The sequence below is a fragment of the Danio rerio genome, chromosome 3, assembly GCF_052040795.2.
Source record: "Danio rerio strain M-AB ecotype USA chromosome 3, GRCz13ab, whole genome shotgun sequence".
NCBI classification, from domain to species: Eukaryota; Metazoa; Chordata; class Actinopteri; order Cypriniformes; family Danionidae; genus Danio; species Danio rerio.
Window position 1 is genome coordinate 15,231,679 of NC_141023.1, and position 14,019 is coordinate 15,245,697.

The following is a 14,019-nucleotide window of genomic DNA, read 5'->3' on the forward strand; positions in this document are numbered from 1 at the left end:
AAAGTGAATGCAAATTATTAATAACTTCAATAGTATCTCAGTGATAGTAAATGAAAACTGACCAGACGCAAGGTGGAGTTGTTGTAGCTCTATTTATACACATCAGGGTCAAACCCCTCTTTTAACAACACAGAACTCTTTAAAACAGGAGTTTAGCTCCTAAATGCCTGCATGTGGCTTGTTAAACAAACAAAAAAAACACTGCCTCATTGAGTTATCAATAAATAATTCAAATGACAATCATTTACAATATGTTACAAAAGCAGTAAATACTGGGTTCTGTTATTGTATATTTACATCTGTGCAAACACTCACAATTATGTACACACACACACGCTTAAAGTCTGGAAAACTTAGTTTCAGAATCTACCACTTATTGGCTTCATATTCATTCGGCAGGAAACAAAAATCCTAGTGTCGTGGGAACAATAGCGTAATAAATTTAAGGTTACAAGTTCAACCCTACCTTTGATGCAACTACACTGCATTTGTGTTATCAGTCATTGTGTTTAGAGTTTGTTAGATATTCAGTCCCTGTAATGATAATAATCGCACAAAAAGGAGCCCTTGTCCCTTTTAGTAGTGTGGCTTTCACCAACTCAAACATTCAGGTAAAAATAACCCAACCAGATTGTGAGGTCAGAGTAAAGCGCGTCTCATACACGGAGTGTGTCCACACAATCTCCTATGGCTTTAGAGGGTTTTTCAAAAATGTGTTTTGTACAATTGAAAGTCACAAAGACAAAACACGCGTACAATCCGCAGCTCCACTTACAGATGCATGCACACGCATGCAAACAAAAGACAAAGACAAGAAAAGACGGATATACAGACAATATGGCAGGTCTTATGTTTTCTATACATGAGGTCGCGCTGTAAACTGGAGATTTTGTTGTTGTTTAAGTGTCCTGGGTGTGACTCATAAGACAACAGCCACAGAATGATCAACACACACACACACACACACACACACACACACACACACACACACACACACACACACACACACACACACACACATACATTAGAGCCCAAAGGCTGTCGTGGACCCTGCCAGTCTATTGCACTTCCTACAGCTCTGTCGCACTCTGGTTAACATTCTTCGGTCCAATATGAAAGAGGCGGGGCAGTGATGGGCTCCACCTCATGCATCAGTCTCCATGGGGAGGCGGGAGGGTCGTCTCTGTGACGGACAGTTCCTGCGCGAGGTCATTGAAGCGGGCGATGTAGTCGACGCTGCTCTCGCTCATCATACAGGCCAGCTGGCTATCCACCTGGTGAGGTAAAACAGCCTATCAGTGTCCAGTTATTATGCAGACAGAACCCACATGTACGCTTAAGTAAGCATTTGGTTATTGCTTTTATTTGTTGAGAAAAAAAGAACACATTAATATTATGATATGGTGAAAGTTGGCTTCTTCTTAATAATAAGGGGCTTTTCACACAAAATGCATTTCCATTGCAATGCACTACTTTTCCTAGATTTTTCTTGACAGATGTGTGAGACTTGCATTGGTGTCTTGCACCATTGGCAGTGCCTCATGTGAGTGCTGCATGTTTAAGACACTGTGGCTGTGTTTGAAATGCTATTCTGTCACACTACTCTTACTATTTCTGCAGTATCCAGTATGTGTGCTGTGCATAGTATACTCATTTTCTGTAAGCATGAAATACTCGGATGACCTACAGTTGAAGAGAGAATTATTAGCCCCCCTGATTTATTAGCCCCGTTTATTTTTACTCCAATTTCTGTTTAACGGAGAGCAGATTTCTTTAACACATTTCTAAACATAATAGTTTTAATAACTCATTTCTAATAACTGATTTATTTTCTCTTTGCCATGATGACAGTACATAATATTTTACTAGACATTTTTCAAGACACTTCTATACAGCTTAAAGTGACATTTAAAGGCTTAACTAGGTTAATTAGGTTAACTAGGCAGGTTAGGGTAATCAGGCAAGTCATTGTATAACGATGGTTTGTTCTGTAGATTATTGAAAAATATATATTGCTTAAAGGGGCTAATAATATTATCCTTAATGGGTTTCAAAAAATTGAAAACTGCTTTTATTCTAGCTGAAATAAAACAAATAAGACTCTCCAGGAGAAAAAATATCAGACATACTGTGAAAATTTCTTTGCTCTGTTAAACATCATTTGGGAAATCATTTAAAAAAGAAAAACAATTCAAAGGGGGGCTAATAATTCTGACTTCAATTGTATATATTTGCCAGAATCTGTTAAATATAACTTGCATCACTACAGAAGCTGCATTTGATTGGCATACTACCACACAACTCGTAATTAGCACTGGGGAGATATGGCCTAATCTAAGATTTTATTCTCACAAAAAAAAAGAAAAAAAAAAAGATTTACGTTTTAAATCGATTCCGCTCCCCCCAAAAAAATGGGTGAGAGAAAAAAAAAAACTAAACGATAGGAAGATATATATGAAAAATATTTTTTTTAGTTTTTGTGTATATGTTTTGTATTCCCTCGCAAAACTGTTGTTTAACAAACACTTCCTGTTCTCTTCATACTTGTCAACCCTCCCATAATCTTGAGAGCATGTTGAAATTAATATAAAAATGTCTGCATTTTATTTTTTCCCCACCATCACGTCCCTTCCAGGTCTCTAACGGGTCTCTTTCGGGTAATTAACATTTATAACCTTAATTATATTAATAGGATATTAATTATAGGATATAAAAATGCTAAAGAAAAAAGCTGTCATATAAAGATCAAATTTAACAAGATCTATAATTGCATACAAGACTTTTATAATATTAATAATAATAATATTAATTAAACTTTTTATACAATTACAGTGAAAGTTAACTACAGTAAAAGTGACCTCAATGGTTGTTAAAATGGGACCTTTTTCTTTTTCCTTTTTTTTTCTTCTTCAATAAACATGCATTCAGGTTTATTTATTTGTATTTAGTGTTATAATATTAGAGATGTAACAATTTTTGGCCAATAAATTTATCGGACGAAAATACTATGCCAGTTAAGGAACGCTCAAATTTTTGTGGCTTCAGTTATGTTGGGGTACTCTTTTAAACCTGGAAGCATTACCATCTCGTAATTTCTCTGAGTTCTTCCCTGTTCGCTGCCATGTTGTTTGTGTGTTTCTATGGCAAATGCATGGGTAACTATGCAGGAACCCAGAAGGGAGGGTTGCAAGTGTTAGCATGAAAACCGATTTTCATTTAAGCAAATTGATGTAAGCTTCACACTCATGTTAACCGATAAAATTGATTTATCCGCCAGCCGTACTCAAAATATATTGGCACTATGTAATATTCAAACAATAAAAAGCGTGCAAATATTCTGCACGTGTGGAATCCCCAGATTAAATACTGTTTTTGCTGAAATCTGATGTATGCATCTGAGAATTTGGTGTGGGATACTTTTTCCAGAGCGTAAGACTGAATGATTTTGAGTTTGGCACTTGTAGTTGTACGGTAGGGTGGCATGGTGGCTCAGTGGTTAGCACTATCACCTCACAGCAAGAAGGTAGCTGGTTCGAGTCCTGGCTGGGCCAGTTGGCATTTCTGTGTGGAGTTTGCATGTTCTCCGTGTTGGAGTGGGTTATTTCTGGGTGCTCCAGTTTCCCCCACAGTCCAAAGACATGCGTTACAGGTGAATTGGATGAACTAAATTGGACAGTGTATGTGTGTGAATGAGTGTGTATAGATGTTTCCCAGTGCTGGTTTGCAGCTGGAAGGGTATCCACTGTGTTAAACATGAAATGGAATGGTTCATTCTGCTGTAGCGACCTCTGAAATAGAGACTGGGCCAAAAGAAAATGAATGAGTTGTAAGGTAACAATTTGAGCAGTTGTGCTGTATTAACATTCAGTGCAGGTCATGTCACGTGACAACATTGGAGCACACTACCTTTTGAAAAATGGGGATGTGTCTAGATATCATGATATAAACAAGCTTTTTGTGTTTAAGTTTGCTTATTTATTAAGAAGTGATTCTTTTTATCGCCAGCAAAGTGACATTTGTCTATTTGAATAGTGTTTTATTATTACTGCAAATCGAGTTGTCATTATTCATGCACACCCCTGGTGAAAACAATGATAAAAGAAATGGATGAATGTCACATTTAATTTGCATACATCCTTTGAAACACCCACACTTCCTGTTTATCTCCAGGATGTAAAAAAAGAGCACCTGGCAGTAATGCGCCATATCAAATGACATTAAGCTAGAAAACAGCAGCTGTGGATGTTGTGTTTCCTCTCACCTCGGCTGCGTCCGGCAGGCCGCGGGACTGAAAACAATCGTGGGAGTTGCTGTCTAGTAAACTGGGCCCAAGTAAGGCTGTGCTACTGGATGGGGGCAGGGCTGTCCTTCTCGTCTTATCAGGAGATGCCAGACTTGCTGTAAATAGGAAAAAATGATGCACTTGTCAGTAGTGCTGAGACTAATGAAGGTTTGCAGTTAGAATGAAAACAGGTGAACATTTTCTTTAAAATGTTTCTTAAAGTATTCATTGGTAGATGTAGTGGCATGTCTATGCATGTTTAATAGGCATACAATCTAGAATAGGATCTTTTATCTTGTATATTTAAATAAAAGCATCTTTAACACTCATTTAAAATGTAAAACTGGTTACAAAGCTGTTATATTATCATTTTATTTCCTGCTATTACTAGTCATCATCCAACTGAGAATGAACAAGGGATATAGCTGGAGATGTGTTTGATGCTTACAGAGCAGACAGCCCAGGCTTGAATCCGTAGAGTCATTGGGGTACCACTGAGGGTCGTGAGTGGGGGACGGCATCCAGCTGTCACATGAAGAGGGAAGGAGCTTAGATCTATCACTCCCATTCAGCTTAGGAGGTGAGAGCAATGATCCATCTCCTGTAGAAGAGATGAAAGTGAGACATAAAGTGAGTGCGTAGCTATAACTATCAGCTTGTTTCCACTGAGGGGTACAATTTGGTACAGTACAATGTGGTATGCGTTTATTTCTGTTTCCACTGACAGAAGTACCAAAATATTAAACCGTTTTGTACCACTTTTTTTCAGACACTTTCATACAGACAAAAGTACATAGGGGTGGATATGAATATATAGCTAGACCCGCTGGAGAACACTGATAATGCGCGCAACAGGCTAGAAGAACTACTACACAGAAAACACAATTTTTAAATTTACAGCCAAAACATGACACCATAATAATAGTAATAATAATAACAGCCACATGCCCAGAAGCAAAGACAAAATCTGCTGCATGTCCTCCAATGTTGTTTATGTGGCCATTCGCATGTAGTGAAAAGCAGGCATGGAAAAGATGCAATTTGTGAACACCACATTTGGCTTTCTTCTTCAAGCAAGAATGATGTTGATTGCAAGTTTCTAGTGTGCACCACGCCTACCAAGTAATGGTACTGTTGGCAGTGGAAACATGAGCCTGATCAGAGTGACTAGTACCAAATTGTACTGAACCTAACCATTCAGTCGAATGAGCCATAAAGCAAAACAGTCACACAAGTCATACCATAGTGCGAGTTGATGGCGAGCTCAATAATAGAGTCGCTAATTTGAGTTTGTGGCTCTCCAGAAGGAAGAGACTCCTCTGGGGGGCCTGGCAGGGAGATATCCAGTAGGGAGGCAACACTAGGTGGGGCTAAAAGAGACTCTCCGCCTCCTGGTGATGGTGGAGAAACGCCATTCTGGAGGGATTCCTGCAAACACAATAGAATAGATCAAGGTTATGCTGGTAAACGAAAGCTAAAACCAAACTATTAAGTATATTAACAAACTATTAACAAAAAAGTAAAAATTCTAAGTAAATAAGAAAAAACTATATTAGTCACTGCAAAACTAACTGAAAATAATAATTAGTACAATTAATAAGCACTGACCTATGACTGTAGATGTGCTTTTAAAGACTAACACATCAGTTCTGATTATATACTGAAGCATCTTTTCTATATCAAACATCTTATAACATGCATGACCTTTTAATATGAAAAAGTTTTATTTATTTGTTGCATTTGTGTGGTTTTTGTCTTCAGTATTTGAATAATTGTATTTTTTTATACTTAGAGCTTTGCACAAGAGTTGTAAGCTGTAAACACTTAACAGGTCAACACTGTAGGGGTCCTGTTAACTCTACTAAACTATAATTACTGAAACTAAACTAAAATAGAAATGTTCACAAAATTAAAACTTCTCTACAGAATTATCCCAATCAATCTACAATTATTCATTATTTTCCAAATAGAGATGGTCAAGTCATCTGCTCAATATGTATTCATATGGCAATATGTATCGCAGAGTAACAAAATATTGCAATGTTAGATTTTTCCAGTATCGTGCAACCCTACCTCAGAGACCAAGATTTGATAAATTGCGCACCCAAAGTTAAAGGAGGATTTAGGGGTAGGGAGTGGTTTATTACCTCAGAAGGCTCCTGGTCCAGTATATCAGGTTCCATCTCAGGTGCTGCAGGTGCAGAGCCCATGGCGTCCTCAGACTCCACAATGGCCTTGTCTATACTAGGGGTCTCTACTTCACGACAGGGACTGCCAGGGATAATGCCTGCAGATTTTGCTGCCAGATCAATTGCACCTGGAATAGGTTCAAGAGAAATTTCAGAGGGCTGTAGCAAGTTTTCAAATGTTTTATGGATAAAGGCGTCTTTTATCCATTCTTACTGGAGAGCTGAGTAACAGGTGCAGGACTACCGGTAGAGGATGATGCTTTTGAGGAGGGTTGGCGGTTTGGGGCAAGACGTGTTTGTATCGGACGAAAAGATCCAGTGCCTAGATTCAAAACAAAGAGAAATGTTGGATTAAGACAGATGCCTTGATTTTTAACAAATTAAATTAAACCTAAGTGAACCTAATAATGAAAAATCTACTCGACCTTAATTTGTTCCAAATAAGTTTAAGAATGCTCCAATCCATCGGCTAGAGATAAGTATCAGCCGATAATCCCATTTTATGACTCGATTGGTACTCGTCAATCTACCCGATCTCATGATTTTACAATGTTTGCATGTAGAGAAGATGCACATGTGCACCCAGCAGCGCTACAACATGTGAGAAGAGAAATGATGCGTGGGGCACGAGCGATTGCTGCTATGAGCAAATGTACAGATCGCAAGAGGAACATCATTGAATGAATAGATATAGCATTTTGTAATATACTTATTGCAATAAACAGAAGTTTATAGGCCTATTTCCTTTAAGTAAAGAAGTTATTTGTTATATATATATTTTTCTTCAGTCAGACATGTTAAAGGATTATTCCATTTGCAATGTTTTAAATTGCTGTATTATGTATGACCTTGACATGTCCACATTTAATGGTTATAAGAGACATGTTTATATGCAACATTATTTATTCTTTTAGGTAAGGAGAAAACTCCACTCAACTTACCATACTTTGAGGGGAAATGTGCATTATTAGCATAAAGCATCAGAATCTGTACTTTGTATCTGCAAATCACGATGACAAAGAATCGGTACTTGCTATTGGCTTCAAAAATCCTGATCTGTTGTGTTTTTGGTCTGTTGAACACAAAAGAATACTGAAGAATGTTGTAAACCTGTAACCATTGACATCCAAAGTAGAAAAAAACAAACATAATGAAGTCAATGGTTACTAGTTTACAACATTTGTTGGCATTTCTTCTTTTGTGTTCAGCAGACAAAAAAAAAAAAACCTCAATAGTGCAGATGTTTCATTTGAGGGTGAACTAGGACTGCAAGATATTGGGAAAAAAGTGATTGCAATATTTTATTTTTCTGCAATTATATGAATGTAAATTCACAAGATGACTTATTACTCTGTATTTGGAGAGAATACATGATGTTACACTGATCGTGATGGGGAGTAAATTCGCATAAAAAAACAAGTTACAAACATTAATTAATCAAATAAAATAAAAATACAAATGAAATAATTTTCTGCAGAGCCTAACAATATTGAGGTACATATTGAGGTTTTAATTAAATGTAAAATTAGACTTTATCCGGTACTCAACATTTGAATTGGATTAAAACCTTTCACCAAAGTTGTCCTAAAACTATTAAACAACATCCAATTTTGTCTTAGGACAATTTTGAAAAAATGTTTTTGTTTAATTACAATACAAACTTGACGTTGCAGATCCTGTGATCCTTGACTATTACACGTTAGCACATTGCAATATTAATGCTGAAACAATATATTGTGCAGCCCTAGGGTGAACTATCCCAAGTCAGACTCAAAAATGCATGATCAAACTGAACCATGTTAGATCAGGTATTGGATACTTTTTTGTCAATCCCATCACAAATGGACAATGCTAAATTTAAGTGTTATAATAATATGAAATATTCTGAACTTTTCGAATTTTGACTACTAACAAGAGTAGTTCAAATCACTTCACTGCTTATGGTGTAGATCAAGGATGACCAAACTTGTTCCTGGAGATCCGGTGTCCTGCAGATTTTAGCTCCAACCCTAATCAGACACACCTGAACAAGCTAATCAAGGTCTTACTAGGTATACTTGAAACACCCAAGCAGGTGTGTTGAGGCAAGTTGGAGCTAAACCCTGCAGTGTAGATGCTCCTGTGGTTAAATGCGTTCAAACACCTAATGCTGTGTTCACACAAGACGCTAAACGCACTGATAAATCGCGCTATTCGTGCGTAAATAGCCGCGTGAACATTTGAGTTTACTCGCTTCATACGCGTGTCAAACCCCGCTTCATTCGCGTGTCAAATTCACATCAGAACAGACGCGGATTCGCGTGATGGGCAGGGCTTCTGTCTGCCCGAAGACTCTAGCTTCATAGCTAGATGGCTAACATGGATTTTATGAAGAAAATAACAGTGTTTATGTGCTTTATGAAGACTGAAAAACAGCGTCGATACGTTTAGGGTCGTGTCTGAGTCCACTACATTCTTTCAGAGGTGCATCCAGCTCTGTGAGCTCATAAACTCCTCCAGAAACTTAACCTGGATGACGGAGGCTTTCAGCGGTGCATCTGACTGAACCAAGCCGAGTTTGATGAACTGTTGTTGGTGAAGGCTGGAGAATTTCCCTCAGAACACCGACAACAGGTTCTACGTCACAATCGCGCCCCCACAAGAGCAAGCTTCTGATTGGTTAACGCGGCGCAAATGTACGCTGAAGTTCAGATTTTCAAAATCGAGAGATTTGCGCGTAACGCTCGTTAAGCGCGTCAAACGCGCAAAACGCTCAATTCGCCCCGCGCCATTCGCGCGTATCGCGCCGCAGGATGTCTATTCGCGCGTTTGCATTGACTTAACATGTAAATCACTCACGCTTGACGCGTCTGGTGTGAACGCAGCATAACAATCACCTACTAAAGGCAGATTTATACTCTACATGTACACTAGTTTGCTTGAGTGCGCGTAGTGACTGATGTCATTGTGGTGTCTGTGGAGGTTCGCTTTAGGTGAGCGAGACATGCTTTTGGCTGGCGGAGCGCACAATATTTTTTGAGACTCAAGCAAACAGTTCATGCAATGCAGCATTTCATTTAAGTTGAATATCAATCACTTTGAAGAGATAATCGTGATCATAGAGATAACCAGATGGACAATAATTCTTGGCTAGAAATTGCAGCAGCTGTGGGAAGGTGGAAAGTTTTTTGTTAAGTTTAGAAAAACTTGAGGGATAAGTTTGTTAACCAAAACGAGAGGCAAAGGCAAAAGTGGAGACCCATGTGGTTTAAATAAACAATTACAGATTTTCCACCATTCATAGGTTTTACACTGATGTATATATTACAATTTTGAATTTAAAACAATTTAATAGCTACAAAACTAAAATGAAGTCACAAATTATTTCTTTGACAACTGGAATCGAACATTTGAACTTATCGGTTTACAATATACTGATGCCCTGTTTTTCTAGGCTTTATTGGTGATAATGTTCAGGAATGTTGGAACATTATTGTCTTGTCATATAAGCAGATGACACAAACTAGCCAGGCAGTAATGTGTCAATTGTTGGGCGGGCTAAATCTATTTAAAAAAACGTCAGTATTTTTTTGTAAGTGTACTTTTTTTGTTTTTATTCTTGCCATAATAAAAATATAATTGTAGAGCAACCCATGTTCTGTTGTCATTAATATTTAACTTTAATAGGCAGAACTGTCTGAAATATGAACATAAGGAAGCAATGCATCAAAGTTTTAGGACAACTACAGAACATCTGGAGATAGTTAGCAAGAGACTGCTGACAGCAATGACAGGCATCACTTCTATTAGGACTCTTTTTTGGTAATTTGGCATTGGTTAAATGATCTCTATGCAGCACCTTACATTGCATTAGACCATGTCTGGCGCATATTTAGTAGAAGTGGACCATCGTTATAATATCTTTCCATTGTTCTTCCGCAATACAAACACCAAGGTTGTTTTCCCAAGATTCTTTAAAAGAAACCGTAGGATTTTCATTTAGTGTACCTTTTGTGTAAATATTTAAGTTGTAAGTGTTTACTTTGTAATATTGAAAGAGCAGGAAAAAGACCCACATACACCAAACCCTCAAACAAATTAAGTTAAAAACTGACAAAAGTGTCACATTAATACACCAGCTGTTAATGGGAATGGGTCACTTATGAATCCGGTCAACCAAAATGCATCTTAATTGCAGATGCTAACAGGGCCTTGGTGTTATAATTTATGTAAATTACATTTTAAAGTGTGGCACCATGCATGTATGAGTGAATGTGCATTTAAAGCTATGCACAAGTGTTTGCCTGGGCTTTTCACCTGTAGCAGATGAATTTGAGAGGATGGAGAAGGAGCACACATGAGGCGAGGTGTCTCCTGCTGTTCGTGGCAGCAATGTTCTCTGTGTACAAAACACATATGATCAAGCTGTTAGTATTTGGCACCTGAATGCTACAACAACCACCGGAAAATAGATCCAAAAGTATAAAGCAAAGCAGAAATTCCACTTCCTATTTCTCTTTGATTAAATTAGGACTTACCTGAACCACCAGAGGTTTCCTCAGTGGACGACCCCTCCCTATTTTCCGCTGCTTCGAAAATATATCTGACTGAAGACAAAGTAGAGGAAAATTAGAGGAAAGGACTGTTGATGGACTGAAGAAATTACATATTTACTCCCCAAAATAAATCTAAATTTCAATGTACCATTCAATCATACAAGATTGTATAAACACTACGGTTTGTTATGTTTGTGGTGTGCACAGAAACACACCCACACCAACACCAAAAAACTATTTTTAAGTAAACAGGCCTAAAATAAACTGAGACATTAAAAAGGAAATTTACAGTTTTGCAAACATATTTTAACCCTTGTGCGCTGTTGAGGATGTTTTTATCCACTCTGGGGTAATTTTGAGTCTTAATATGGACACACCATTCTCTTCATCTCAGCAAATGGAATGATCTTTGCTGACAAATCTTATTTTGGAAAAATAGTTTGAAAAAAAAAAAATACACTGAGTAAATTGACTACCCTTTCGTTATGCTGGTGGTTGTTTTTGCCCCATTGACTTACATTATAATTACATGTTATGATTGCCACAATGCCATCTGATCACGCATTCTTGATTGTTGCTGGTTGTCCATGTTGGGAAAAGGTACAATTTGTAATTTTTACTACTAAATTAACTTTAATATTAATGAAAATAGAAAATACTTTAAACTGTAATATTTGACTGATTTACAGTAACTTTGACTGACGTCATAAAATTTTATTTATATATGCTATACAGCTTAAAGTGACGTTTAAGGGCTTAACTAGGTTAATTTGGTTAACTATGCAGGTTAGGTTAATTAGGCAAGTTATTGTATAACGATGGTTTGTTCTGTAGACTATTGAAAAAAATATAGCTTAAAGGGGCTAATAATTTTGACCTTAAAATGTTTCATAAAAAATTAAAAACTGCTTTTATTCTAGGCGAAATAAAACAAATAAGACTTTCTCCAGAAGAAAAGATATTCTCAGACATACTGTGAAAATTTCCTTGATCTGTTAAACATCATTTGGGAAATATTTAAAAAAGAAAAAAATTAAAAGGGGGCTAATAATTCTGACTTAAACTGTACATTAATAAAATGGAGACCCCCTAAACTTTTAAATGGCAGAAAGACTCACACTGATGGAGTCCAGCTGTTGGCGAAAAGCGAGCTCTGCCTCCTTATTAGGGGAGAACATCCGTGATTGACGGGAGCTGTTTGGAGGCAGGGTCGTCGGGACGGCAAACCCTTCACTGTCTCCTCCGGAGGCCAGCAATGAGCGCGGCAGGTTCCTTCCACCTGTAGAGAACAAGCCCATTTAACTCCAGCTTGTCATATTGATGCAGAGTAGCAGCAATGTTACAACCAAGTCAATAAATAAAGTTCTTTCTCATTCAGAAAGCGTATGAAACTTGTAGTTATCTGTTGCTGCTGTATTAACATGCGAAAATTACACTTAAGGCAGTTTTGGGAGTATATGCATTACAGTGACTGTACATGGACATCAGTAAATATTTGCCTTATGCTGTGGTCATACTGGGATTTTCCTCCCATAGACTTCCATTCATACGCACGCAAATGCGTCAGACCGGAAACGCAGGGTCATGCGTCAAGTTTCGCAGGTTACTGCGACGCAAAGATCAAGCTTGGTGAACTCTGACCTGCGAAATGGCATCACTTGACTGCGTGAGACCAATCGAGGATCAAAACATGACCTCTCAGGACAGAAATTTAAAACATGGAGCAATCACTCGCTTTTTAATGTCTAATAATCCTGTTTAATCCTGCCCCTTTTCGCAGCGCTGTACGACAGAATTTCGCACACACAAACTCTAGTGTGACCGTAGCTATAATCTGAATAAGTCAATAATATGATTAAGGCAGGGGTGTCCACACTCGGTCCTGGAGGGCCGGTGTCCTGCAAAGTTTAGTTTAAACCCTAATCAGACACACCTGGGCTGGCTAATGTGGACTTCACGGGACTCCACACTTGTAAACATTCGCTCCATCGGGCTCGCGCAGCTCTCGGTCCCGCCCAGACTCGTCAGCCCTACCAAGCCGACCAATCACAGAGCTTGCGCTACGCAGAAGTATAAATCAGCCTTAAATCAGACTATTGTCTTAATCACATTAAATTCGGAGTGTTGCTGTCCATGTAAACATACGCACTGGCTTTAAAGATTAAATGTTTCAATGTTGTAATGATTTTATTCCAGTTTCATGTTCATCTAAAAGTAATGCAATGAGTTTGGGGCACAACTCTATGATAACCAAAAGCAAACTGAAAGGTCCCTTGATTTTTGAGATGCAGAAAATGTGGACAAAATCACAGCATCTAATCATAAAACTAAATTAGCTGCCGTGGTGGAAAGAGTACTGAAAAATAATACTTTAGTAAAAGTACCATTACTTGCCTAAAAATGTAGTGCGAGTAGAGTAAAAGTATCTTTTGTGAATATTACCCAAAGTAAGAGTAAAAAGTAGACCTTTCAAATGAGAGTAGTGAGTATTAGGCTATAAAAAACTGATGCATTTACATGCAATTTGTGGAAGTGTGCAAACGTAACATTCTGTAGTGCATTTAGTTATTGCCCAGCAGGCACAAGATGTTAAAATTAGGTTAGATTTAGGTTGTGACGTCAGGTGACCAAAAACCAAGTCTAGCCAGCATCTAAGGACAGCATTATTTTGATGTCCAATAGTGACATCAAATATTATTAATATTCGATTGTGTTGGAAAATGACCAAAATACAACGTCGAACCAACATCTTAAACAACGTCACATTGACATCAAAAACTGACATTTATTTATCGGGTATCAACTCAATTTTCATTTCCAAACAAAATGCAATGTCCCCACGACGTTTGGGTACAAAATCAATCTGACATCATGTTGACGTCTTGTGCCTGCTGGTTGTTTAAGGCCATTTCGATCATCAGTACAGTAACAGTCTAAACAGTCTAAACAGTTTGCGGCAATTATAAATCGCCTATGTCCTGAGGTAGTTCATTATGATGTGTTTGACCTTTTG

The 14,019-nt window shown here is 37.8% G+C and overlaps 1 protein-coding gene and 1 long non-coding RNA gene across 3 annotated transcripts in view; one reads left to right on the plus strand and one right to left on the minus strand.

The window, feature by feature from the left end:
- LOC141381155 (uncharacterized) overlaps positions 1-14,019 on the plus strand; it is a 29,940-nt gene that overhangs the window by 4,056 nt on the left and 11,865 nt on the right. The gene's annotated exons all lie outside the window — the stretch shown is intronic.
- cramp1 (cramped chromatin regulator 1) overlaps positions 74-14,019 on the minus strand; it is a 29,526-nt gene continuing 15,580 nt past the window's right edge. For both annotated transcript variants that reach the window (XM_087244129.1, XM_087244128.1), the window contains exons 12-20: positions 12,125-12,285; positions 10,989-11,057; positions 10,768-10,849; positions 6,686-6,793; positions 6,430-6,599; positions 5,524-5,710; positions 4,731-4,883; positions 4,262-4,398; positions 74-1,274 (exon numbers count right to left, since the gene is read on the minus strand). In XM_087244129.1, coding sequence (XP_087100255.1) covers positions 1,152-1,274; positions 4,262-4,398; positions 4,731-4,883; positions 5,524-5,710; positions 6,430-6,599; positions 6,686-6,793; positions 10,768-10,849; positions 10,989-11,057; positions 12,125-12,285 — 1,190 coding nt within the window. In that variant the 3' untranslated portion in view covers positions 74-1,151. The remainder of the gene's footprint in view (positions 1,275-4,261; positions 4,399-4,730; positions 4,884-5,523; positions 5,711-6,429; positions 6,600-6,685; positions 6,794-10,767; positions 10,850-10,988; positions 11,058-12,124; positions 12,286-14,019) is intronic.